General features: G+C 43.4%; 1 protein-coding gene across 3 annotated transcripts; it reads right to left on the bottom strand.

Moving 5' to 3' along the window:
• Positions 1-26,756, bottom strand: CLEC3B (C-type lectin domain family 3 member B). 3 transcript variants are annotated; one of them, XM_040353147.1, is made up of 4 exons: positions 26,623-26,756; positions 8,060-8,161; positions 1,248-1,684; positions 1-357 (listed from the first exon to the last, which is right to left on the bottom strand). In XM_040353147.1, exons 1-3 carry the CDS (start codon positions 26,714-26,716, stop codon positions 1,284-1,286), a joined length of 597 nt encoding a protein of 198 aa, XP_040209081.1. In that variant the 5' UTR covers positions 26,717-26,756; the 3' UTR covers positions 1-357; positions 1,248-1,283. The 3 variants fall into 3 exon arrangements, with proteins under 3 accessions (XP_040209081.1, XP_040209079.1, XP_040209080.1); XM_040353145.1 differs by having other exon boundaries at positions 8,060-8,164; positions 26,623-26,755; XM_040353146.1 differs by having other exon boundaries at positions 1-369; positions 1,260-1,684; positions 8,060-8,164; positions 26,623-26,755.
• Positions 26,757-27,919: the final 1,163 nt, after the last annotated feature.

Below are 27,919 nucleotides of genomic sequence, written 5' to 3'. Positions count from 1 at the left end.
TAATATGAAGATATAAATGAAAGACTTTATTTGGTACAGTTAACATAGCACGTAATGTTAATCATTTCCTCTCATAAGGCTATGTACAATACAGAATATGTAAATAAATACATGTGTCAGCAAGTTAAAGACTGGGTCTAAATAAAATCTAGCAGTGACAATGACAAGTGTAGTTTAATTAAGCATGAAGTTTTGCATTTTTTAGGTGACTGAGCTGATTGTCTTTAGATTTTGCTACATAATCGCTCTAAGCATGCTTGTAGATTAAGGACAACTATAAAAAAAAAATCAGTTTTGGGTGGATGCTGGTAATTTTTGCAACAGCCATCCAAAACTGTCCATTATGGTTGGACTTACTTTTTAAAGTGAAAAAAGGGGTAGAGAACGGAAGCGCCACCTAAGTGCAGTATTAAAGAGGTTCTTTTAATGACACATTGTAAAAAACACACTTACAAGAAGGTAAGGAAAGAAGGCTCATCTGTAACATCCTGTAGTCCTAATCCCGGATCCATGGGCTGCTTTAGAAGTGAAGAAAGCAGATTGTGTGGAGTCTTCAGGCCTGTCCTGTGGCCTTCAGGATGTAGTCTGTTCCAGCCTCACAGGTCACGTGACAGGTCACGTGATTACTTCCCAGGAACACTTCCAGGAGGAGGGTCAAACAGGGAGAACAAAGGCTGATTGGGCTACACGCTCGGAGCCACTGCTCCTTCTATTGGCCTGATCAGGCCAATAGAAGGAGCAGTGGCTCCGAGCGCGTAGCCCAATCAGCCTTTGTTCTCCCTGTTTGACCCTCCTCCTGGAAGTGTTCCTGGGAAGTAATCACGTGACCTGTCACGTGACCTGTGAGGCTGGAACAGACTACATCCTGAAGGCCACAGGACAGGCCTGAAGACTCCACACAATCTGCTTTCTTCACTTCTAAAGCAGCCCATGGATCCGGGATGAGGACTACAGGATGTTACAGATGAGCCTTCTTTCCTTACCTTCTTGTAAGTGTGTTTTTTACAATGTGTCATTAAAAGAACCTCTTTAATACTGCACTTAGGTGGCGCTTCCTTTCTCTACCCCTTTTTTGTTTACCACAGAGTCAGCTCTCTGAGGACAGCAGCCGCCATTGAACAGCCACATCACCTGCATTTTTAACCATTGAACTGCCTGTTACTACTATTTCCAATGGACTAATCACCATACTCCTACCCATATATGTACTTTGTATCTGCGCTGACAGTTACCTCTCCTATTGTTACTTTTTAAAGTGATATAGGATATAAGAGAGATGTTAACTAAACGATTGCAAACTGGCATACAAAAGGCAGTTCTGCTTTGCAATTTTTGTCAAACCACTTGCCATCTGCCGTTGCAGACAATGCTGCACAGTTTTCCTGTTTGCCGCCATCAGGCTCAAAGGTTGTTCTGGTCTCCCAATTTTTAAAAAAAATTTGACTGCCAGTCATATCCACCCAAGAACCCTCGGTTGCCATGTCATTGATGCCTATCCACGTTTCAGAGCTCATGCCTAAACTCTTGCGTACATATTCATTCAAAAAGTCATTCTCATCTTTGGCTTCTGGGGTACTCAGGGTTCCACCGTGTGCAATGCAGTCATCGCTGGCCTCATGGTAGTTCTTTGGTTCAGAGATGGACAGGAAGCATTTGTTGAGTGTTTTCGTGCCCTTCAAACAGACTGAAGAAACATGTAATAAGTAACAGCGATCCATGAGTCGGAAATAATATCAAATGAGGTAGTATACTTTATGGGTTGCCAGTGGCAGTATTAAGTGTGGATAACTGTAGGAATATTCATTCTAAGCTGACATACTGATCTAGAAAAGTATTCTTCTCTTTTTAAACCAGAAATATTAGCAAATCAGCAATATATCATCAGAGGAACTAAAATAATGTTTTTAAAACAGTAAATGTTATCTTGATTTTGCCAGTTAGAAAACGATTCGGAATTTATGGATATCATCATGTTTTGTTTGCCACATCCCTGTGACTCCATTACTCTCTACCTAGGGGATGGTATAAGCAAGTCCCAATAAAATAAAGGGTCAGAAAAGGCCATACAAGACAAAAAGTGTCTATCAACTGCTTTACAAGTAGTAGAGTTTGGATTTTTGTACTTTAAGAGAGGTTACAGCACAGGCCCCTGGTGCTGTAGCTAAAAAATTCTTGTTTCTGTTTATTTGAATAGTCTAGGTCACATATGAAATCTTTATGTAACCAGATTTATCTGCTCACACTAAAAAACTGTAGCACTACCCCCACAGGAGCCACTTGGTAATTTGGATTCTGTGCTTCGACTCCAAGAACAACCTCAGCCCCTCTGACACACCTGGTTGAATAAAGGTTATTGCAAGCCCTTATAAGAACACAAGTATAGATACCTTTAACTTGGCTGTAAATTAGTACCAGGAAAGAGACAAGATTGTGTTGTAGTAAATGAACTCAATGTATTGGTACAGGTTAAAATAAATGGTGGCTTGAGAAAATGAACACACAGAAGTTAGGTTCAGATACAGGCTGCTGGACAGTTTAATCACTATGCCAAGGTAACTTAGAATTGAGTTCTCTACCACTAGGCTGGGAATAACCCATGAATCGGCAACATCAGCAATAAACAGTGTTGAAATAAACAGTCGGCAATTAACTACAATGTGACTAGTCTAGAGTGCACTCTAGGAGTACAGTTAAACCTGAAAAATTGTCTACTAAAATGGTGCGGAAGTCTCCAAATCATGTGTGCTTCCTGGATTAGGAAGTACCAGAGCTTTGCCAAAACGTGCCCGTTTGCAAAGAGTGCTCATCAAAAGAGTTGCCACAGAATATGGTCTGGAATTTCCATGTGTTCCTAAGGAGATTATGCAGGAAATCGAATCCACACGAGAGCAGTGGTACAGCGAAGCTATTTGGGACTATTTGTCTGTGCCAAAACCTTTCAGGACAGCTGGCTATTCATCAGTCATGGATGAGCGTTATAATGGGTGCCTGCTTCACTGGAATTACGGCCGGCACATCTATGCTGATAAAGTGGTTATCTGCAGACCTGGTAAAGACAATGTTGTATACTTTGTCACACTTTGAATAACCAGGGGAAACCAGTGACTTTGCCAAATCCCCGGTTCTACTGGTGATCCTCCAAAATTACTGTTCTAGCTTTTTCAGTTTTTGCCAAGAGACTGTGAGAAAGATTTTCTGTTCTAAAATGGACTATGGGGTACCTAGTCAGATAGTGTTTGGGTAAGATAACTTTGCGGTCAAGATTCTTCTATCTGCTTCAGTACTTTGACATTAAGGACTCTGTCATACTAATTTTGTGCCTCTAGGTGGTGGACGTTTGTTCATAACACAGGGCTGGACTTTCTACATTCAGTTGCTTTATATTTAGGATAATGGAAGAAAGTTTCAATCCCTAAGGAGTGAGGCTTTGCTCCTAGTTAATCAGTGATGCTGTTTTATATTTTTGCATGTGTGACTGTGTTCTTTTTCAGGTGAACCAGATCTCCTATCAAGCTGCTGGAGTGTGGGTGGTTAGATAGAGGGTGAGGGTTGTGTAAAAATATGTTGATGTGTGTTAATATGGATCTGTAACATTCTTTTTCTACCTTACCCATCCAAGTTTTTTTTTTGGTTCAGATATCTACTCTCAGGCTTGAGAGTCATTTTTATAGACGCTGAGGACATCTTCTGTTGTAGTGGGGGGGGGGGGTGTAGCACCCTGCTCCTAATGAATAGGCGCTATAATGTAAATTTAGTGTTGTCTGAATTGTAAATAGTTAAGAATTTATTTCTCAAAGCGAAATTGGCTTCTGTTCCAGTCTAGCTATGTTGTGTGCATTTCTCACTGTTGCCAGTAGGTGTCGTTTTCACCACAGGCCAGTGTGAGAAATACAGCAAGCTAAGTGTATTGGCTATTCTTTCCCCGGGAAACAGCCCAATCAGGAGCTTATTTGTAGCTGGGCATTCTGGGAGATGATATTTAAGAGACAGAAGCCATGTGATTCGCTCTCTCTAACCTCATGGCCCTCCTGGCCTAAGGTATGTGACAATTTCTCTCTTCTGCCTCGGGCCCTGCTGGTTCGAGGCTGTGGTACTATATGTGGGCCCAGAAGTCTGACTGGGGGCCTACTAGTCCAGAGGTGGTCCCGTGCTGTCTTGCCTGCGGGAAGAAGCTGAGCAACTGGGAAGATCCAGGGGAGTATTTTTCTTGGAGAGAACCGAGCGGAAGGCTGGTTTCTCAAGAGGAGCCTGGTGACTAGTTTGGAGGACGCACCTAAACCAATTTACCCTCACAGTACTGCCGGTACTGTGTAGCTGTGCTTCAATCCACCAACTACTGGTCACACAATCCGGTGGCAGAGGATTATCCAGCAGTTTCAATATATTTCTAAGTCTGTGGCAAAAACGTTGTTTGTGCGTGCATCATACCGGCTGCTATTTCGGTGAGAGAGGCCTATGCAGGTGGGCAAGAAATCCATACAATATTAACCAACAAAAAAACAAAACAGTATAAATTCTACTCAATTACATGTGACATAAAATACCATCATCATGCTTTATCTCTTAAAATACGCACTTTATTAAAATATTAAAGAATTAGACTCGCATATACATACCTTCCAACTTTTTGAGACGGGAACAGGGACACATATAAGCAAAAGTATGTAGGCATAGGACCAGGTGTGCATCCAGGGGGGGCAACAAGGCAATTGCTCCCCTGAGAAATTGTTACTGAGGCTGAGAGTGCCCTCCTGACCTCCCCCGGCGTGTGCCCTCCTGACCTCCCTGGTGTGTGCCCTCCTGACCCCCCGTACTGTGCCCTCCTGACCTCCCTGGTGTGTGCCCTCCTGACCTCCCCTGTCAGGAGGGCATATACGCTACGCCGCCGTAAGTCAGAGAGGCAAGTGCTGTATTCACAAAGCACTTGCCTCCTACGTTACGGCGTAGCGTAAATGGTCCGGCATAAGCGTGCCTAATTCAAATGAGGATGAGGGGGGCGTGTTTTATGTAAATTACTCGTGACCCGACGTGATTGACGTTTTTTACGAACGGCGCATGCGCCGTCCATGGACATATCCCAGTGTGCATTGCTCCAAAGTACGCCGTTCCGACGTGAACGTAAATTACGTCCAGCCCGATTCGCGTACGACTTACGCAAAGGACGTAAAAAGATAGGCCTGTTCCGACGTCCATACCTTGCATGGGCTGCGTCACCTAGGGAGCAGCTTTATCTTTACGCCGGCATATCTCTAACGTAAACGGCGTAACTAATTGCGACGGGCGCACGTACATTTCTGAATCGGCGTATCTAGTCATTTGCATATTCTACGCCGAACTCAACGGAAGCGCCACCTAGCGGACAGCGTAAATATGCACCCTAAGATACGACGGCGTAGGAGACTTACGCCGCTCGTATGTTAGGCCCCGTACACACGACCGAACATGTCTGCTGAAACTGGTCCGCGGACCAGTTTCAGCAGAAATGTTCAGTCGTGTGTACGGCCGATCGGACAGGATTCCAGCGTACATTTGCCCGCCAGACCGTTTTCGAGCGGACAAATGTTTCTAAACTTGCTTAGAAACATGCCCGCTGGAATCCTGTCCGTCGGACATGTTCGGTCGTCTGTACAGACTTACCATACATGTCCGAGCGGCCGCCATCCCTTGCATGCGTCGAATGTCTTCGACGCATGCGTGGAAGCATTGACCTTTCAGCGTCGCGCACGTCGCCGCGTCATCGTCGCGGTGACGGCGCGAACACGTCACCGCGCTGTCTGTCCGCGCGGATTGTCTCTCATTTCTGTATTATGGTGTGTACAGCCATCATACAGAAATCTCCGGGCGGGCATGTCCGCTGAAAACGGTACGGCGGACCATTTTCAGCGGACATGTTTGCCCGTGTGTACAAGGCCTTAGCCTAATTTAAGCGTATCTGGTTTCCAGAATAGGCTTAAATTTACGACGGCGTAGATTCAGAGTTACAACGGCGTATCTACTAATAAGCCGGCGTAAACTTCTCTGAATCCACCTAAATGTCTACTATATGACTGTATGGTCAGTTCCTAAATGGCTCAGTCTCTCTAGCAGCAGAATCTGAATCATACTTGCAGTAGTGGCGGGCCGCAGCTTCCCGCAATGCAGAACACTGAAAATATAGAATGTGGCATTACAGCTATAGGGTGAGCTGAAATATATATGAATCCAACACTCTCAGAGGTGTCAGATTCTTATTAATTTTGTAAAATGTAAGAATAAAGGAAAAGAATAGCACATGTGCCTGTTGTTATTGTTTTAATAAAAGCTTCCAAGTAAAAAAGCTTTAGTGATAGTCTCTTTAATTAATTACTTTTCTATAAGTGGGGTTTTCACAGACATATATAAACATATATAAACATATATAAACCTCTGAAGAAGATTTTTTTTTAAAACTTCTCCTATACGGGCAAGCCGTTATACTCTGACCGGAAGAATCAATGAACTACTAGAGCCCTCAACAGCACCCTGGTAGGTCATTGAGAACTACAAGCTGACAGCCACAAAGTCTGTCAGTACTTGTAGTTTCCACATTTACAGAACACAGTGAATGAATGATGAAGCCGGGTGGGCGGAGCCCCGCACAGCTGCATTTTCTTTAGGTAAGCACTAGAGACAAGAATATGGGAAAGTAGGGAATACTGTACTACTATGCAGCACTGGGGGTGCTGGTGTTACACTCAGGCCGGGCACAGAATACTAGAAAGAGACATTACTGGAACACAGGGGTAATGATATGCATGAGGAACACAGAGGTGCTAATGCAGTCTCCACATCCAAGGACTGGCAAGTTGCATTATATTACATTTTTGCTTCTTGGTTTAAGTACACTTTAAGTGGGAGTGCAGCTTTCTCCAGACGCCATGACACAATGGAAAAAAGGGGCATGGTGTAGTAGGAGGGAACTTCAGCCAATAAATAACTCATGATTTGTCACCTGACATTTCATGTGCACTGAGAGGGGTCTAGCACTGCACCACTATGCCAACTAGGAACTGTCATTGAGGAGCTATGCAATTTATCTTACCTTAATGATTCACTGTAAAATCATCAGTGGTGTCTGGTGGAATTTTTTCTGGGAGGGGGCAGCAAGCAGTATGCCACCCACCCCCAGATGGTCGGCAGCACTTACCCCATCACCAGCGGCTTCCCCTGCTCGGTGGTAGCATCCTCCCATTCTCCTGCTCTCCACGGGTCATCATGGAGATGGCGGCTTCTGTTTCCTCCCTCTTCTTCGGCGGCCAATCGGGATTCTTCTCTTTTCGGCCAATCAGAAAACGCGTCTCACATCCGCTCCTGATTGGCCAGATTAAGGATCAGTGTTTCAGCTGAATATTGAATATTCGCTGTTGTAACACACCTGGGTGGGATCGAAGCGCATTCTCTGTGCTCCAAGCCCACCCTATTTTGAAACCTATTAAAGCCTCTGGCTCTAATCGGGTGCTTAAAAAAAACGGCCACTGTAATACATGCGCCTGGTGTCCTGAAAGGAGCCGCGGTGGCCCTGGATAGAGTCATGCTATTCATGACTCTATCCATTGCATATAGGGGGAGGCGTGGAGAGAGAGGGTGGCGCCCGGGCGCCCCTAATGGACAGGCCGCCACTGCATTTTATTGACATTTTCCAGCCTTTTATGTTAAAAGTCTTAATTGACTCAGCACTTTAATATATGAATCTGAATGTATTCTATAATTCTATATATTTTTTTTTTTTTACACTTCACTTTTTCAGTGCTAGTCATGGACTTAAACCCGATTCACACTGTGTATTGTAAAAGTGTAACAATATTTTTCTGTGGAGGATACCCATCAGATTTATGCTAGTAGTAAGCAAAATTACGTTTTGAATCTGCTCTGGGCACAGGTATACCATTAATTACAGGGCAAGACTAAAGTACTATTTATAAAGGGTAAAGAAGCACTGATTGTCATATTTTTCTATTGAGAAGAAAGTTATTATTACAATGAGAGCAAACAGCACAAGTTTCTTGGTAACTAATTTATAAATAGTTTACACTTTACTTACTTGTCTGCAATGACTGTTGTTCCTTTAGGTGGTTTATCTCCTGCTTAAGGTCCTGGACCTCCTTCTTCAGCTCCTCATACATTTTCAGGGTGACTACTACATCTGCTGAATAAGGCAGAAAAATGACATTCCACTGTCAGCTGCTTAGTAACATACTGTCAATCATTTAGAGCAGTGTTTCTCAACCTTTTTCCAGTCAAGGCACCCTTTAAAATTATAGACAATCTCAAGGCACCCTTTACAATTATGGACAATCTTGAGACACTCCATTTTAAAATTTAAAAAACTATTCTAATAGCTTTACACAATTCAGGAACATTCACACGTAGGACACCCAACGTTGAAGGTGATTTATTCTTCCAAAGCAAATACACTTTTGCACACTGGTACGGACTAGTATTCCAATGTTTCTCTTCTCCCTCAATTTCGCTCCACCAGTCAGCTAATGTCACCACAATGCCGATCGATAGGGGCACAGGAGGGTCAAACAAGAATGCTGTGGAGGCAACAGACATCCTCCTTATTAACTGATGAGTTGGTTGTTAGGATGCCAGTGTCTAGAAAGTCGTAATGATGCATAATGAAAATCTGTGGCTTTGTGTAACTAATAGGCAGGCTTGATCCACCTGCTGGCTTGTATACAATTTATAATCAATGTTTAAGCATTTTGCCAAGGCACCCCTGAAGAAACCTCAAGGCACCCCAGGGTGCTTGGGCCCCCCCGGTTGAAAAATGCTGATTAAGAGGAACAAAATTATCTCAAGGTGTATAATTCCTCTGAATCTCTGTAAAATGAAAAACCATACATCACTGTTCTATTAAAGCATTGGATTTTTAACCGCTGGTCATGCTGTGAAGTTCATTACTTTTGTGTCCCGTAAAAAGGAACTTCATCAAGATTTAAAAAATTTAAAGTAAGCAGCTACAAATACTTTTAAATCAGAGCCAGCTCCCCACTGTGCATATGCAAGACTGCAAGGCCCTGTACACACGATCAGTCCAAACTGATGAAAACGGATTGAAGTTCAGTTTCATCGGTTCACCAATGAAGCTGACTGATGGTCTGATGTGCTTACACACCATCAGTTCAAAAACCGATTGAGTCCAACGCGTTGACATAAAACACGACGACGTGCTGAAAAAAACGAAGTTCAATGCTTCCAAGCATTCGTCGACTTGATTCTGAGCATGCCTGGGTTTGGAACCAATGCTTTTGCGTACTAACCATCGGTTTTGACCTATCGGTTACCAGTCCATCAGTTCAATTTTAAAGCAAGTTCTAAATTTTTGGACCGAAGGATAACAGACTGATGGGGCCCACACACGGTCGGTTTGGACCGATGAAACTGAACTTCAGTCCGTTTTCATCAGTTTGGACTGATCGTGTGTACAGGGCCCAAGGCTGGAGAGCGGGATGAGAAATGTCACCCTAGCAAGGCATGAGTTGGAGAATTGAGAGAGGGTACTGACAAAAAACAGTACTGATTCCACCCCCTCCCTCCAAAAAAAAACTCAGTTACAGGCTGTGGGAAGTAGAGAATCAGTTGTAAATCAGTGCACTGTTTCAGTGAAGTTCTGCTTCAACTACATCTTCTCACACACCTGCAGTTTACCCCTTAAAGGGGAGTTCCAGCCTTTTTTTATGTTTATTAAAAGTCAGCAGCTACAAAAAGTGTAGCTGCTGGCTTTTAATAAACAGACACTTACCTGTTCCACGGTCCAGCGAGGCGGCAGCCCGGAGCGTCGCTCCTCTCCGCCAGCGCCTCCATTCTAACTGTGGGCACCCGGCCGTGACAGCTATCACCTTCACGGCCGGGCACTCACTGCGCATGCGCGAGTGGCGCTGCGCTCCCTAAGTGGACAGGCGATCGCCTGGGACATGTCGCGTGTCCCAGGCGATCGCCTACAGAGAGGGGCCGCCAAAAGGTCGCCTAAGCGGTCCCTGGGTGGAAGGAGGAAGTGGGACAGGAAGTCCCACTCCTTCTGAAGCCCCCACCCCCCCCCCAAAATGTGGCATGTAAAGGGGGGGCGAGGAGTGGATTAAGCGGAAGTTCCACTTTTGGGTGGAACTCCGCTTTAACCACCTCAATACAGGGCACTTTCACCCACTTCCTGCCCAAGCCATTTTTCAGCTTTCAGCGCTGTCACAATTTGAATGACAATTGTGCGGTCCTGCAACACTGTACCCAAATTAAATTTTTCCCCACAAATAGAGCTGTCTTTTGGTGGTATTTGATCACCTCTGCTGTTTTTATTTATTGCGCTATAAACAAAAGGAGAGTGACGAGTTTGAAAAAAAAACACAATATTTTTTAAACACATTTTTTCCTCAGTTTAGGACAATATGTATTCCTCTATATATTTTTGGTAAAAAAAATCGCTATAAGCATATATTGATTGGTTTGCGCAAAAGTTATAGTTATAGATTTATAGCATTTTTATTATTATTTTTTTTACTAGTAATGACGCGATTTGCAATTTGTATCATTACTGCGATATTGCATCGGACACTTGACACATGTTTGGGACCATTCACATTTATACAGCGATCCTTGCTATAAAAATGCACTGATTACTGTATAAATGTGACTGGCAGGGAAGGGGTTAACACTAGGGGGCTATCAAGGGGTTAAATATGTTCCCTAGGGAGTGATTCTAACTGTAGGGGGAGGGGACTCACAAGGGAACGAGACTGATCGGTGTTCCTCTGTACAAGGGACACACCATTGGTCTCCTCTCCTGTGACAGGACTGGGCAAAAAAGGCTTAAAAAAAAAAACACAGCCATCACATCTGAAGAATTGGTGAGCTGCAACATATAAACAAAAAAAAAATCATTATATTAATATTGCTTTAAGATAAAGATATGTGTATACAGTATCTCACAAAAGTGAGTACACCTCTTTACATTTTAGTAAATGTTTTATTATATCTTTTCATTTGACAACACTGTAGAAATCACACTTTGCTACAATATAAAGTAGACAGCGGGGCATGTCTTTCGCAAATATCTTCTAAACCGTTTAGGTTTAGGAGATATTTCTTGCACCTACATGTAAGCCTCAATATAGGCTTACCCGTAGGTCTAAGTGGTCTGTAAGGGCTTACAACCACTTTAAAGCTAACCATCCTCACCTGTGATCTGTTTGCTTGTAATTAGTGTGTGTGTGTGTGTGTGTATAAAAGGTCAATGAGTTTCTGGACTCCTGACAGACCCTTGCATCTTTCATCCAGTGCTGCACTGATGTTTCTGGATTCTGAGTCATGGGTAAAGCAAAACAATTGTCAAAGGATCTGTGGGAAAAGGTAGTTGAACTGTATAAAACAGGAAAGGGATAGAAAAAGATATCAAAGGAATTGAGATCAGCAGTGTTCAAACTCTAATCAAGAAGTGAAAAATTAGAGGTTCTGTTGAAACCATACCACAGTCAGGTAGACCAACTAAAATTTCAGCCACAACTGCCAGAAAAATTGTTTGGGATGCAAAGAAAAAACCCACAAATAACTTCAGGTGAAATACAGGACTCTCTGAAAACATGTGGTGTGGCTGCTTCAATGAGGAGGCACTTGAAGAAAGATGTGATCGAGCCGCCAGAAGAAAGCCATTACTATGCAAATGTCACAAAGTATCCCACTTACAATACGCCATACAGCACAGAGACGAGCCTCAACCCTTCTGGCACAAAGTCATTTGGAGTGATGAGACCAAAATGTTGCTTTTTGGCCACAACCATAAACGCTACATTTGGAGAGGAGTCAACAAGGCCTATGAGGAAAGGTACACCATTCCTACTGTGAAACACGGAGGAGGATCGCTGATGTTTAGGGGATGAACTACAAAGGCACAGGAAATCTGGAACAAATTGATGGCAAGATGAATGCAGTATATTATCAAAAAATACTGGAGAAACATTTGCATTCATCAGCCAGGAAGCTGCGCATGAGACGTACTTGGACATTGCAACATGACAATGATCCAAAACACAAGGCCAAGTCGACCTCTCATTGGCTACAGCAGAATAAAGTGAAGGTTCTGGAGTGGCCATATCAGTCTCCTGACCTCAATATCATTGGGCCACCAGGGAGATCTCAAACGTGCAGTTCATGCAAGACAGCCCAAGAATTACAGGAACCGGAGGCTTTTTGCCAAGAGGAATGGTCGGCTTTACCATCTAAGAAGATAAAGAGTCTCATCCACAAATACCACAAAAGACTTTAAGCTGTCATTGATGTTAAAGGGGCAATACACAGTATTAAGATACTATTGAAAAAACTCTGGTATTGAGATTTTTTAGGCAACAAAAAACAAAAATGTAGCGAAAAAATTCATTCATTGTACAAAAATATTATAAATACATTTTAATATATCCTATTTAGACATTACAAACATGAGGACTTTGTTGAAAAAATAGATAAAGATGATACAGTTGCCAAAATTCAAAAACCTCCAGGTCAACTGGTGGTAGAAGAATAGCAGCGTATCCAACGCATTTCAAGTAGTTATATTAAACATTTCTTCATCAGGGATATTGTTGTATCATTATCTATAATATATAAAAAAAAATCATTTAATATCAACAAATATTGAACCACATTTCCCACACCCCTATCGGTGTAAACAGGTAGTGACTCACATTTCAAATTTCAGTATCCTCAAAAAGCAAATGCATTTCCCATGAAGGCTGTGGTATTGGTTCCCCTTGTTTCTCTGTGTGCTTCTCCACCCCTCACTTCCAAAGGAGAGCTGGAAAACTATCCAAAAAACATGGCACTTAAATGCTGGTTTTGGGTGCTGTGCCAAAATGTAATGAGATAAAAAGGGAGCTGTTCTAATTTGAGCAATAACCCTCACTTCTAAAAAGCATATAGAAGAAGGGTATGGCAAAAAACTTACCAACATGGAGGTGGAGTTCAAAAAAGAGAAACAGCTCCTAATTCAAAGGACTGGCTCCTTCAGCTTAAACGGGGATCCTTGAGGAGTTATCCACCGGTTCCACATGTGAAGCTTTTTAGCACCTTCAAGAAGCTCCTTCAGCTATCAAGCTGAGGAGAGGGAATGATGCCATGTACTCTCCTTGGTGTCCTTTTAAACCAGTTTCCTGGACCTCATTGGTCCACTCCGGTCATGTGACACCACAGCGCACACATCGTGCGCAGCGCCCACAGCTATGACAGCTATGACGCTATGACGCGTGCCAAGACGCACTGCATCATAGGTAGTGATGACGCGTTACGAATTGGCCTAGGATAGTGGAAGACTGGGATAGCGAAGGACGGGGATAGTGGAGGCCTGGGATAGTGGAGGACATCAGGTGTCCCCAGCAGGGCCCCCCTTACATCAGGTGTCCCCAGCAGGGCCCCCCTTACATCAGGTGTCCCCAGCGGAGCCCCCCTTACATCAGGCAATCCCAGCGGAGCACCTTCTTACATCAGGTGTCCCCAGCGGAGCCCCCACTTACATTAGGTGTCCCCAGCGGAGCCCCCCCTTACATCAGGTGTCCCCAGCGGAGCCCCCCCCCTTAGCTGAAGGCAGGATAGGCCACCCTAAAGAGATGAGTTTTCAGGGATTGCCTAAAAGTGGACAGAGTAGGAGATAGCCGGACAGATTGGAGTAGTGCGTTCCAGAGGATTGGAGAGGATCTGGAGAAATCCTGGAGACGAACATGGGAGGAGGAGACAAGGGAGTTAGAGAGCAGAAGGTCTTGGGAGGAGCGGAAAGGACGGGCTTGGGTGATATTTAAAGACAAGATTGGTGATGTAGCTTGGGGCAGAATTGTGAATGGATATCTATCATTCGGTCGCCACTGGAGGGTCAGTAAGTATTTTTGAGGCAGTTGTTGGCCACATTATGAGTTGAAAGTCTAGGAGGCGCAGAAAAATCCACAAGCCTTTTTGGTGGTGAATGCTACATGACCCTGTATTTATCTTGAGTACTCAATCAGGTGCAAGATAATTTAAAGGTGGATTTTTGCTAGTATATGATAGGATGATTGAAATGAACACTGCTTCATTGTATTTACTAAGCTCAGGGAACATCTCATTTGCAAAGTAAAGTGTCTTTAAACCTTTAGTAAATCAATCCAATCATCTCAAGGACCTCTACATTGAATAGTCTTGTCTGTCTCAAGATCCTCTACATTAAATAGTCTTGTCTGTCTCAAGATCCTCTACATTGACTAGTCTTGTCTGTCTCAAGGACCTCTACATTGACTAGTCTTGTCTGTCTCAAGATCCTCTACATTAAATAGTCTTGTCTGTCTCAAGGACCTCTACATTGACTAGTCTTGTCTGTCTCAAGGACCTCTACATTGACTAGTCTTGTCTGTCTCAAGGACCTCTACATTGACTAGTCTTGTCTGTCTCAAGGACCTCTACATTGACTAGTCTTGTCTTGGAGAGACTGAGGGTCTTGGGATTTGTTGAGAAAAAAACAATCCCCTCTGGGTTATCAATGTACATTGCAAAGAATTTAACAAACTTTGTTACTGAGTCTTACCTGTTTCTGTTCTGAAGGAATAGCTATTTGTTAGATCATGTCTTGTGCAGGACTGAGTCTGAATAGGAGTGACCTTTTTATTTTTGATCAGCAGATACATTTGCAGGGCTCTAATGAGGCAGGGTCTGCATTGCTTTAGAGGTGTTTAACCGTTTAGGAGCATCTCAACAAAAAATACAATTTTGTTGCAAAGGATGCATAAAATCTGACTTAAAGTTCAGACTTCTGGGAAAATCAGTGAGCCAATCACACAAGTAGGAAATTACATCTCTGGGGGGTATTCTATACATTGTGTACAGAATGCCTCCAGGTTGCCATTCCATTGAATTTTACAGCAAATTACAGTGCTGCAGACTGAACAGAAAATACTTTTTTTTAATAACAATACATTGGAATATGGTGTGTGTCCCAACTGTATATGCTATATTTTTTTTTTTTTTATGTGATAATTTTCTCACGAAAATGGAGTTACTATTTAATAAGACTGAAACCAAAATCTGATATGATTGCTGCACATCATCAATCTTAGCATTGTTGAATAAGCCAATAAATCTTCTTAATTATGAGATTTTTAATATTGCTTTTTTTCATAAATTTCATCCTTTTAATTGTCATTTCACTATAAAATATTGATTTGATGGGAAGTGAATTTGATATATTTGTACCACATTATACATTAAACTTTTACAATGTAGGAACAGGGATATTATAGAATGCAGTTTAAAGCGGTTGTAAAGAAAAAAAATGTTTTCCTTTAAAATAACAAACATTTCATACTTACCTCCACTGTGCAGTTCGTTTTGCACAGAGTGGCCCCGATCCACGTCTTCTGGGGTCCCTCGGCGGCTGTCTCGGTCCTCCCCGCAATTACTCACCACAGTCATGCGAGAGCTCGCATGGTGGTCAGTAATTGCGGGCACGCTCCTGTGATACAGCTAGCGGCCATAGCCGCTCACTGTATCACTCGGCCCCGCCCCGCGGCGCGCCGCGTCACTGGATGTGATTGACAGCAGCGCCAGCCAATGGCTGCGCTGCTCTCAATCCATCTGCTCTAGGCAATCAGCGGCCAGGCCGAGCGACGAAGAGGATATCGGGACCGCGTGGGACTTTCGACGGGTCAGGTAAGTAAAACGGGGGTTCGGGGGGGCCGGCAACACCAGATGTTTTTTCACCTTAATGCATAGATTGCATTAAGGTGAAAAAAAATAATTAATTTACAACTCCTTTAATACCAGACCTACCATGCTATCATGCCAGAAGCCTTATGCCGCGTACACACGGTCGGAATTTCCGATGAAAAAAGTCTGACGAAATGTTTTCATCGGATATTCCGACCCTGTGTATGCCCCATCGGACTTTTTTCATCGGAAATTCCGACGGACTTAGAAAGACGGAAAAAAATTCTATCGGATTCCGTTCGTCTATGGAATTACAACGGAGAAAAAATCTTGCATGCTCGGAGAACAATTTGACACATGTTAGGAAGCATTGAATTTAATTTTTCTAGGCACGTCGTCGTGTTGCAGGTCACTGCGTTCTTGACGGTCGGAATTTGGTGTGTCCGTGTGTATGCAAGACAGCTTGAGCACAATTCCATCGGAAATACCCATCAGTTTATTCTTACGGAAAAAACGGTTGTGTGTACGTGGCATTATTTCCAAATCTGATTAAAAACTGACTGCGTCTTTACTGGGTCAATTTTATTTTTTTGTTTCACTTTCTACTGCATGTGATGTCTTTGTTTTACAAAAACATTTAATACATAACAAAAATCCCACAGCAATATGGGTTAGCTAAATAGCACAGTAGTTGAAGTTTGCTTTGAGGCTAAATGTATCTGACACTTTGAAATGAGCCATTTCATAAAGTATGTTTCACTGGAATAAATCACTGCTCTGACTCACTGAGTTCTGTAAACTGGGCTTCTTTCACTGTGAGCCTGTAAAATGGTAAAAAGAAACCTAAAACTCCACCTGCTGCCTCAAATAGAAAAGACAAGATATTAATATGCTTCAGTAGAATATTTATAAAATGGGAATTTTTTGCCCTATCTGTAAATTTCATATCTTGGAGTACAGTACAATATTGTACATAAGACTTGTATTCATAAACCATCAGTTATATGCCGCTACATTCATGTGATTGGACACTGACAAAAGCTTTGCTGGGAATGCCCCAGTGCCCCCTCATATGGTTATTCTCTCCATGGGACTTCAGTTTTGTACTAATAAAGAGAAACAGCGGACAGAGGAGATGGACACAGGACATATTGACCATGGCAATAAACTGGGGGAAGGGGGCAACAACACAGCAAACAGTAGCAAACTTGCCTACGAAGAACAAGAGTCAACAGATCCAAAATTCATAAAGGACAGCTTGAAGCACCTTGCAGCTGAAGCTTGCTTTAGTAATGGCCTTGATATTCCCACAAAGAAAAAGGTACAGTATTAACAGAAGATCAGATGGCAGCTTTGTAAACCTGCTAAACAAATTCTTACTACTGAAAAGCTCAAGAAACGCTGACAGCTCTGGTGGAATAGGCCCCGATAGGGAAGGGATGTTCCTTCTTTGGATCTTCAGGGAAAACAAGGGTGGTATAGTAGTGTCCAGTGGCGGTGCGTTCATAAGGGACACACGGGCACCGCCCCCTCTCTCCTGCCACCCCTCTATCACCATAGATAAATGTATGCATTGCATGAATCTATCTATGGAAGCTGCTGCCACCCCCTATTCAGCAGTGTTGCCAACCGTCCGTATTTTTACGGATAGTTCGTAAAAACGGGCACTTTTTCCCCCCGTTCGTAAATGTCTGTAGTTGTGGGAATGTGCCAGTAAAAATAGCCGAGATCGGTTCGGCGAGGAACGGCGCATGGAGATTGGAGGCAGGGGGTGATTGGAGGCAGGGGGTGATGGTGGCTGTGGTGGCACCGCAGAGAGGGATGGAGGCAGGGGGCAATGGAGGCAGGGGGAGATTGGAGGCAGGTGGTATTGGTGGCACCGCAGAGGGGGTTGGTGGCACCGCAGAGGGTGGTGGATGGAGACAGGGGTTGTTGGTGGCACCGCAGAGGGGGATGGAGGCAGGGGACGATAGAGGCAGGGGGTTATTGGAGGCAGGGGGCCTGGGGGAAATTGGAGGTAGGGGGAGATTGGAGGCAGGGGGAGATTGTGGCACCGCAGAGGGGGGTGAAGGCAGGGGGTGTTGGTGGCAGAGGGGGATGGAGGCAGGAGGTGATGTGACTAAATAATTTGCCCTTATTATATCGAAAATAACAAAAATATGTTTTTTTACCTTAATATCTACCTTAAAGCGGGGGTTCACCCTATAAAAAAAAAATATATATTTTTTTTTCTTCTAGCATAAAATTAAGCATAGTAGCGTGAGCTACAGTATGCCTGTATTTATTTTTTTTGCCCCGTACTTACTGTGCAATCCTGTATTGAAGATTCCGACTCCCCGCGGGGAATGGGCGTTCCTATCCAGAGGGAAGGTGATTGACGGCCGGCTATGGCACGTCACTCTTCTCCGAAATAGGACTTGGCTCTTCATGGCGCCTGCGCATAGTCTGTGCGCAGGCGCCGTATAGCGCCGTGAAGAGCCGAGACCTACTCCGGCTATCTTCGGGGAGCGTGACGTGCCATAGCTGGCCCTCAATCATCCTCCCTCTGGATAGGAATGCCCATTCCCCGCGGGGAGTCGGAATCTTATCTATACGATTGCACAGTGAGTACCGGGCTAAAAAAAGAAATACAGGCATACTGTAGCTTGCGCTACTATGCCTAATTTAATGCTAAAATGTTGGTAATGAGGGTGAACCACCGCTTTAAATCATATTGATATTTGCCTAGTGTACTTGTTTGTAGCCTAAATACTGAAATTTGCACCTAAAAATGTAATTTAGTAACTTTTGTGAAATGCCAGTAAAAACGTGGCTGTGGCAGTAAATTTCGGGTGTCGTGCCAGTAAATTTCAATCTGGTAGGTTGGCAACACTGCTATTCAGGTGCCCGGCTCGTTTTTCGGGCATCGGGAGCCTGAATTACAGTGGCAGGGTATTTTTTGGAAGCACCTGATTAGAGCCATAGGCTCTAATAGGCGCCCAGAAAGGTGAACAGTGGGCTCCATGCTGGGCGCTCGCAGTTCACTCATTGTTGTGTTAGGAAAGCGAATGAATACTCGCTTTCCTAACACTGAACCGCCTCTCAGCCAATCAGGTGTTCAGGTCTCTTACCTGTCACCTGATTGGCTGAAACGACAGGCGCAGAGGACGGGAAGAGAGGACGGGAGAAGACATCTAGGAGCGTGAAGGACACCGCAGACTTGACCCGCTTCCCCACGAGACAGGTAAGTGTCCAGCGGGTGGGGGATGCACACTGGCTGCATTTGATGGACACAGTAGCGGCAATTGATGGGCACACTGGCAGCAATTGATGGGCACAGTAGCAGCAATTGATTGGCACAGTAGCGGCAATTGATGGGCACAGTAGCAGCAATTGATGGGCATAGTGGCGGCAATTGATGGCACAGTGGTGGCAATTGATGGGCACAGTGGTGGCAATTAATGGGTACAGTGGCAGCAATTAATTGGTACAGTAGCTGTGTTTGATGGCACAGTGTTGGCAATTTATGGGTACAGTGGCTGCGTTTGATGGGCACAGTGGTGGCAATTGATGGCACAGTGGCTGCATTTGATGGGCACAGTGGCTGTGCTTGATGGGTACAATGGCTGCGCTTTATGGCACAGTGGCTGCGTTTGATGGCACAGTGGCCGCAATTGATGGTTTTTTTTTCAGTTTGTTTGCGCCCCCCCCAAAACTTTTGAGCACCAGCCGTCACTAGTAGTAGTTGAAAAACATGCTGCCTCCTAAATGGCTTTTTTTTTTTGTTTTACATTGATTTTTACTACAGACAGGCAATCTTGCATTGTGGGACCATGCTTAAGGAAATTTCTTGGGGACCCCCATGTCACCAGATCTAGAGATGGAAGATTTCCCCTAATCCATCTCTACTCTATCCAAAACTGAACAAAAAATGTTGCCTTTAGTTTTACTTTAATGCTCCTTCATAACTAATGCCTCGCACACACGACCGGTTTTCCCGTTGGGAAAACTGCCGTGACAGCTTTTGGCCGGGAATACCGGGCGTGTGCATGCTCCATTGCAGCTTTCCTGACAGGAAAACCGCCGGGAATCCCGGAGGGAAAATTGAGAACATGTTCTCTTTTTTTCCCCACCGGGATTCTGGTGGTTTTTAAGCCGGCAGTTTCCCTATAGGGAAGACCTGCGATGAAGCATACACACGGCTGGGTTTCCCGACCAAAGCTCTCATGGCAGTTTTCCTGTTGGCAAACCCGGCTGTTTGTAGGGGGGAAAAAGCTACCGCGTAGGTTCTTGGTTTTCCCCTCGGTTTTCCCAGCGGACTTTTTACCGCCGGGAAAACCGATCGTGTGTACAAGGCATAACATTGGTTTGAAATGTAAAAAAACGCTCTGTTCCATTAGAGGTATGAGAGCTTATGTTGGATGAACAGTTCCCAGTTTGTCAAAAGGCACTTTGGGGTCAATTCACAAAGAGAAACGTTATTGGTTTCCTTCAGTTGTTAAATTACCGCCCCTTATTTAAGGCTAGCAAACATGGTATTCACGAAAGCTATAATCGTTATTCAACATAGTCGTTATGGTTTTCAACTGACTCCTTATCCAATCGTTATGCTAACTATGCTAACTTATGCTAACTACTCAAGAGTTATTTTAACGTCCCAAATCGTAATAATAACGTCTAAGGCCCCGTACACACGTCCGAGGAACTCGACGTGCCAAACACATCGAGTTCCTCGTCGAGTTCAGTGTGGAAGCCGCCGAGATCTCGGCAGGCCGACTTTCCTCATTGAACAACGAGGAAATAGAGAACATGTTCTCTTTTCGGCCCAACGAGTTCCTCGTCGGCTTCCTCGCTGAAAAGTGTACACACGACCGAGTTTCTCGGCAGAATCCAGCTCCGATCGAGTTTCTGGCTGAATTCTGCCGAGAAACTCGGTCGTGTGTACGGGGCCTCAGATCGTTAAATAACGCTGGAGAGATGCATTCTGGGAGCAGAAGGGGAGGAGAACAGCTGCATGTGGAAAAGAGCAGATGCAGAGAGAGAGAGAGAGAGAGAGACACAAGCAAGACACACGTGGAGATTGAGCATGTGATGTGCATAACTTCTCTGTGTGCGTTTTTCTAAAGCCATGTGTATTTCCTCATACAGAGAATAAATCATTCGAGATGATAATCAGAATTTAGCCATCACCTGGGTTTCAGAAAAGTCATCCAAAATAGTACGTAAACGGAATACACGTTTATAAACCTTAACAACATTCTAATGTGTTCTTCTTCGCCTCTGGATAATTTTAAGTTCCATCTTGCCCAAAACTACTAAAAACTTCACTACACTACAAAAATCGCCAAAAGCTTCCTCTAACAACGAAATATCGCCAGGGAAATGTCATAACGACACCCTGAGGCAGGTGCTATGTAACGGTTGCTTAACGATTGATAAATGTCCAAAGAATCTTTGAATTGCACTTCTGTACATATTTAACGATTTGACTTGTTAAAACAACGATCAAATCGTTATATAACGATCCACACCTTAAAATATTGGTTCCGTGTAGTGAAACGTTATTTGATGATTTTTCAAAGCGTTAAATCGTTTAGTGAATTGAACTAGCTTCAATAACGTGCAAAATCGTTAAAATAACGACCGGAATCTGTAAATAAAGCTTTGTGAATTGACCCCTTTGTCTTATAAGTAGGGTGCATGACCCAAGCTGAAAAAGATTTAAAAAATAAGTTATGTGACCAGATTTGCTGACTAATTAAGACCTTAGAGCCCTGGACTGCAATGAAGTATGTCCATTTCAAATGGGAGCTGCTAACTGAACTAGAGAAGGGAGGAAGGGGGGGGGGGTGTAAAAAAAAAATGCTAATGGTCTAAAAATCATAAAAATCGGTATTATCTTTACTGCAAATATTATTAAAAGAAATAATGCAACATATCTGAACCGTTGATATTTGGCAATGCAAATGTTCTTATAAGTCCAGTACTGGCAATGCATCTTTCACGTAATTAGATGGACCTTTTAGTCTTTTTTTTTTTGTTTCCTTACATTCCGTTACAATCAGATGTCTGGTAGGCTCCAAGAATGTCAGTGAAATTTATATCCATCTACATGGATCTTATTAAGAGATGGAAAAATGGAATGCAGATATTCCAAAACACAGACCTCCTACAGTTAAAGCCCTTGCATTTCCAATACACTAGTATATAAACATTATACAAAAATAACAAGCTTAGAGCTATTTTCAATAGACATCTTAAATAACTGGCCTATGTTCAGGGGCGGACTGACCATTCAGGCACTTGGGCGCAGCCTGAGGGCCCCATGCCACACCTCAGTAAAACCAGGGACAGTATGTAAAAATCTGTGTTTTTATAAAAAATCCCAAGATTATAGCTGAACCGCCTCTCCAGTACCTTTTCAGTGTGTGTATGTGTATATTGTGTGTATGTATACTAGGGTGACCAGCCATCCCCAGTTTCAGGGGACAGTCCCCTGATTAAGGACACTTTCCCCGGACCAAGTCTGTCCCCAGATTGGATTTAATAGGGGGCAGGGGCAATTTCAAAGACAATCAGTGCAGAATTAAAATAAAAAAATTTGAATTACACACCCCCGCTCCGCCGTGCCTACTAGCATAGGGGGGTTGTATTTTTTCCATTATCTGTGCCCCTTTCTGATGATCATGTGCTGGTCGGAGCGGAGGGACTATTTCTTCAGCTTCGCTCGCATGTTCTTCTGCCTTGGCTCAAATCCTGGCCAGCCACCTGCCTAACCCTTTGCCTTCCCTGGCGGAGTGTATATTGATTGGTTTGCGCAAAAGTTATAGGCCCGGATTCTCATACCTGGGCGCATAGTTATGCCGGCGTATCGTATAGAATATACGCTACGCCGACGTAGTGTAGAGCGGCGAGCACAGTATTCTCAAAGTACTTGCTCCCAAAGTTGCGCCGGCGTAACGTAAATCCGTCGGCGTAAGCCCGCCTAATTCAAAGTAGGTGGAAGGTGCCCACGCCCGTGATGCATTTAAATGAACCGTGGCCCTAATGCAAATGATGGTCCGAACGAACGGCGCATGCGCGCGCATGCTCAGAATCACGTCGAACATACTCCCTAAGATACGACGGCTCAATGCCTACGACATGAACGTAACCTACACCCAGTCCCATTCACGTACTACTACGTAAACAATGTAAAATACGACGGCTGTTCCGTCGTCCATACCTTTGCATGGGATGCGCCTCCTATAGGTGGAATAACTTTATGCCAGACGTACGCCTTACGTAAACGGCGTATATTACTGCGATGGGCGCAAGTACGTTCGTGAATTGGCTTATGTCGGTCATTTACATATTCGACGCGTAATTCAATAGAAGCGCCCCTTGCGGCCAGCGTAAATATGCGCCCAAGATACGACGGCGTAGAAAACTTAAGTTGGTCGGATGAAGCCAAAATTCTGGCGTATCTTGCATTAAGAGTACGGCGCATAGATACGACGGCGCATCTGTGCACTTACGCGGCGTATATAGAGATACGTCAGCGTAAGTGCTACGAGAATCGGGGCCATAGTGTCTAGAAAATAGGGGATAGATTTATGACATTTATTTTTATTATTTTGTTTACTAATAATGGCGGTTAGGACTTTTGTCAGGACTGCTATATTGCAACGGACAGATCGGACACTTTTGACACTATTTTGGGACCATTCACATTTACACAGCGAACAGTGCTATAAATATATTCACTGATTACTGTATAAATGTAACTGGCAGGGAAGGGGTTAACACTAGGGGTGATCAAGGTGTTAAATGCGTTACCTAGGGAGTGATTATAACTGTAGGGGGAGGGGACTGACTGGGGGAGGTGACCGATCGGTGTCCCTATGTACAAGGGACCCGGCATCAGTCTCTCTCCCTGGCTCTGTGATGAGCAATCGCGGGTGCCCGGCGGACATCGTGGCCACCGGGTCCTCAGTGATGCGGCGAGTGCGCACCGCTGGCAGCGCACGTGCACTCTCCACACTGCAGGAACCCCAGGATTCCATATGATAGTGGTTAATGATGGTACAGCATTTAGCAACTCACATGGTTGATGATTAAAAGAGGCACATCTAAGTATACAGGCATCTGGGGTAAAGCGATTCACATAGACCGTCCTCCTCAGTGCCGGCTCTCATCGATGTCAGTCTGCAATTGTGACCGGGAAGACTACCCTGCAGTAGAGCGATCTGAAAGCGAGGCTTGAACCGCTTGTGGAAGGGACGACATCAATGGTGGTGCGGAGGATGGCCTATGTGGACAGCTTTACCCCAGATGCCTGCATACATTAGATGTGCCTCTTTTAATAATCAACCATGTGAGCTTCTAAATGTTGTACATTCATTAAATTTAACCATATTGCCACACTTGGAGGCGCCTCTCTTCTACTCTTATATCAAGACATCAAGTAAAAATGTATTAAAATGTTTTGCTTGTCTTGCAATACGCTCTCAAACCAAGTTACTCTCAAACCAAGGTTTTACTGTGTGTATATATATATATATATATATATATATATATATATATATATATATATATATATATATATATATATGAAAAACGATGCGAAAATTTAGAGCATGTTCTAAATTTTTAATGCCCATTTTTAACGTCGCAAAAAATGCTCTGGAGCCCACACAGTTTTTAATGACATTAAAAAAAACATGTAATTTTTCACATCGCGAAAAACGATCATGTGTATGCGGCATGAGGCTTATAAAGCTCTTTTAACATGTGGTTTTCGTTAATTATTGTCCTCTCAATATTCAACGGGGCGTTGTAATAGTAGGGCCAAGGGAGGGCTCACTGATGCTGATGATGTTTGATTCTAGTTCAGCATTAATTTGGATAGACAGCAAAGGCAGATAGAAATAGGCTGAAAATGATCTTGAAAGATAAATACCATAATTATGAAAATAAGTGTTCTCGGATGAAAAACCATTAATCACAGTTTCACTGTTTCAGTGACCACCCATCTGCCAATGTGAGCATTTATCTTTGATTGGAAAACTGTGTGTAGTTGAAGGGGTGGTGTAGTATCTCTTTCTTGGCTTGACTTTATTTGATGATGTGTTGCGTTTTGCTGTTCATATGCTTTCCCTGACTAAATAATCCGACTTTGTTAGCATCACTGTATCTGCTGCTTGTTTACTAACTGTATGTCAATACCCATAATTCTAAAACGTATTACCTATAGCTAACAACTAGAGAGCATGAGGAATACATTTAAGCTCAACACATAAGTTTTATATATCTGACCTTAAAGTGGAGGTTCACCCTATAAAAAAATTCTAACACTGCATCCAGCACCGTGCTGCATATAAAATGTCACTGACCTTTATTTTTTTTTCCCTGTAGATATCATTTAGCAGAGGAATCACCGCGGCTTCCGGGTAGGGAATCCGGCGGGAGTGGGCGTTCCTATTGACATGCCAATCAATTGGCATGCTAAACGACGGCGCACACAGCGCGTCACGACTTCCCGGAAGAAGCTCGGGTCGGCTCGGCTCTATTCGGCGCCGGTGCGCAGGCGCGAGTAGAGCCGAGCCGACCCGAGCTTCCTTCGAGAAGTCGTGACGCGCTGTGTGCGCCGTCGTTTAGCATGCCAATTGATTGGCATGTCAATAGGAACGCCCACTCCCGCGGGATTCCCTACCCGGAAGCCGCGGTGAATTCCACGGCTAAACGATATCTACAGGGAAAAAAAAATAAAGGTCAGTGACATTTTATATGCAGGACGGTGCTGGATGCAGTGTTAGAAATTTTTTAAAGGGTGAACCTCCACTTTAACAAATTGTCCAGTACTCCGCTGTGACTACTTAAATATAGCTTGTAGGGTATTTCATCACTTCTGCATAAAAGATATAAATAAAAAAAAATATATATATATATATCCATAGGATGCAGAAACAAGGCTAAGTGACACAACTATGGATGCAAATATAGGAACTGGGGTGCAAACAAATGGCAGCAGGTGCTCTGGACTGACGAGTCAAGATTTTAAATATTTAGCTGTAGGAGGAGGCAGTTTGTTCTCGAAGGGCTGGAGAGCGGTACAATAATGAGTGTCTGCAGGCAGCAGTGAAGCATGATGGAGGCTCCTTGAAAGTTTGGGACTGCATTACTGCAAATAGAGTTGGAGATTTGGTCAGGATCAATGGTGTCCTCAGAAATACAGGCAACTTATCCATCATGCCATACCATCAGGGAGGCATGTGATTGGCCCCAAATTTATTCTGAAATAAGACAACTCCAAACATCTCAACATCATTGAGTCTGTCTGGGATTACATGCAGAGACGGTAGGATTTGAGGCAGCCTACATATACAGAAGATCTGTGGCTAGTTCTCCAAGATATTTGGAACAACCCACTTGCCAAGTTCCTTGAAAAACTGTGTGAAGAGTACCTAGAAGAATTGAAGAATTTCTGCTGTTTTGAAGGCAAAGATCACACCAAATATTGATTTGGATTTCTCTTCTGTTCATTTACTTTACATTTTTTTTACTGATAAACAATAAACTATTAACACTTTTTCTGAAGGCATTCTCAGTTTACAGATTTTTTTTACACCTGCCTAAAACTTTTTAACAATACCGTATATAGATAGATAGATAGATAGATAGATAGATAGATAGATAGATAGACAGGATCCCTCTCTCACCCTCTATATATGTATATATTTATTTACATAGATTTCTAATTATATAATTATGTTTTTTGCAACACAGGTATAGCCATTTTATATTATTTTGTGTTAAATTTATTTACCTTTTTATAATATTTTTAAAACCTATCACTAATATAAATTACAAGTACAATAAAATCCAGTACAGTAATGAAATCAATATATATATTTTTTTTTTACCTAAATGCTTTTTTTGTGCTATTACAAAGGCCAAGAATAAAACGTGTATTTACTAAATAGGCCTTACCTTGTTTAGTTGTATGCCTCTGCTTCTTCTGTTGAATGGTGATTTGGACAAAGCAGAAGAGGCACAGCACCAGGAAGGCTCGTTTGTACTCCATGGCGAACCCAAGCACCGTTTGAAGTACACTGTGTTCCTGCACTTTATTAAATACGCCTATAATAAAAACATCTGTTCAGGAACTCCTTCCACATCATGAGCAAAGCATTCCTAAACCTCTGCAGAGCCTAGCAATAGGCATTATAATACAATTATGTATGCTAATAAAGATCTGGAAAATGCTAGTTTTATGGTACTTAAGGGTATAGAAAGTCATAAACTCTGATTAGCCATGCATCTTAAAACAATACTAAATCTAATTAAACTACTTTTTTTTTTTTAAATCAAAAAGGTTTTTATTAAACACGTGAAACATATTCCAATGCACGAGCAAAGAAAAAATAATTTTTCAACCGATGACAGTTAAATATTCCGGTTAACATTGCAGTTACTACACATCGAAATACAGCATACATTTGCATGTTACCACTCCACCCCCTCAGCGACACAAATCACAGTATGCATGGGGCATTAGGGTACATAGTCACCCTTAGAGACACTGTAGAAGTCGGGACATCACAAGTTCTTTGGGCTTAGTCCAGGTGTATCTAGCCACCGTGACCATATACGGTCAAACCTACCCGGGCATCCCCTGTGTTGGTAGATATACTTTTCCATAATACAGGTATTCCTCATATACATTATCCAGGAGGCGCTAGTGGGTGGCGAGGTTGATTTCCATCCCATTAAAATACGTTTTCTGGCCTGAAATAGCGCCGTAGAGAATGCAATCCTGAGCAATTCCTCAGGGATCACCTCCTCCAGAACCCCTAGTATACAGCACAGAGGGTCTGTAGGTACCTTTGTTTGGAACACCCAGTTGAATGTATCAACCACCTCGCTCCAATAACGGTGGAGCTTCGGGCAGCGCCATAAGAGATGTATGAGATCTCCATTGTGCTGTCGACAACGACAACACAAAGGGTCCGCCAGTCTGCCCATCCTATGTAGTTTTGTCGGGGGTGTAATGTGCTCTTAGTATTATATACAGTTGGGAAAATTTTTGTGCCACATTTAGAGAGCATGTGAATATGGACTGCAGGGCCTCCTCCCACTTATCCCCTGTAAGTTGACCCAGGTCTCTCTCCCACACAGACACTGCCTTACTGGGGTATGCCCGCAGGTGTCTTGTAAATAACATTTGGTAGCATTGAGATATGATCCCCTTAGTTGCAGTGCGTGCCACACATGGAACACAGGAGTG

This window comes from Rana temporaria, chromosome 5 (assembly GCF_905171775.1).
Source record: "Rana temporaria chromosome 5, aRanTem1.1, whole genome shotgun sequence".
NCBI classification, from domain to species: domain Eukaryota; kingdom Metazoa; phylum Chordata; class Amphibia; order Anura; family Ranidae; genus Rana; species Rana temporaria.
Note: the sequence above shows the minus strand (reverse complement) of the source record. Positions and strands in the feature narration are given on the sequence as shown.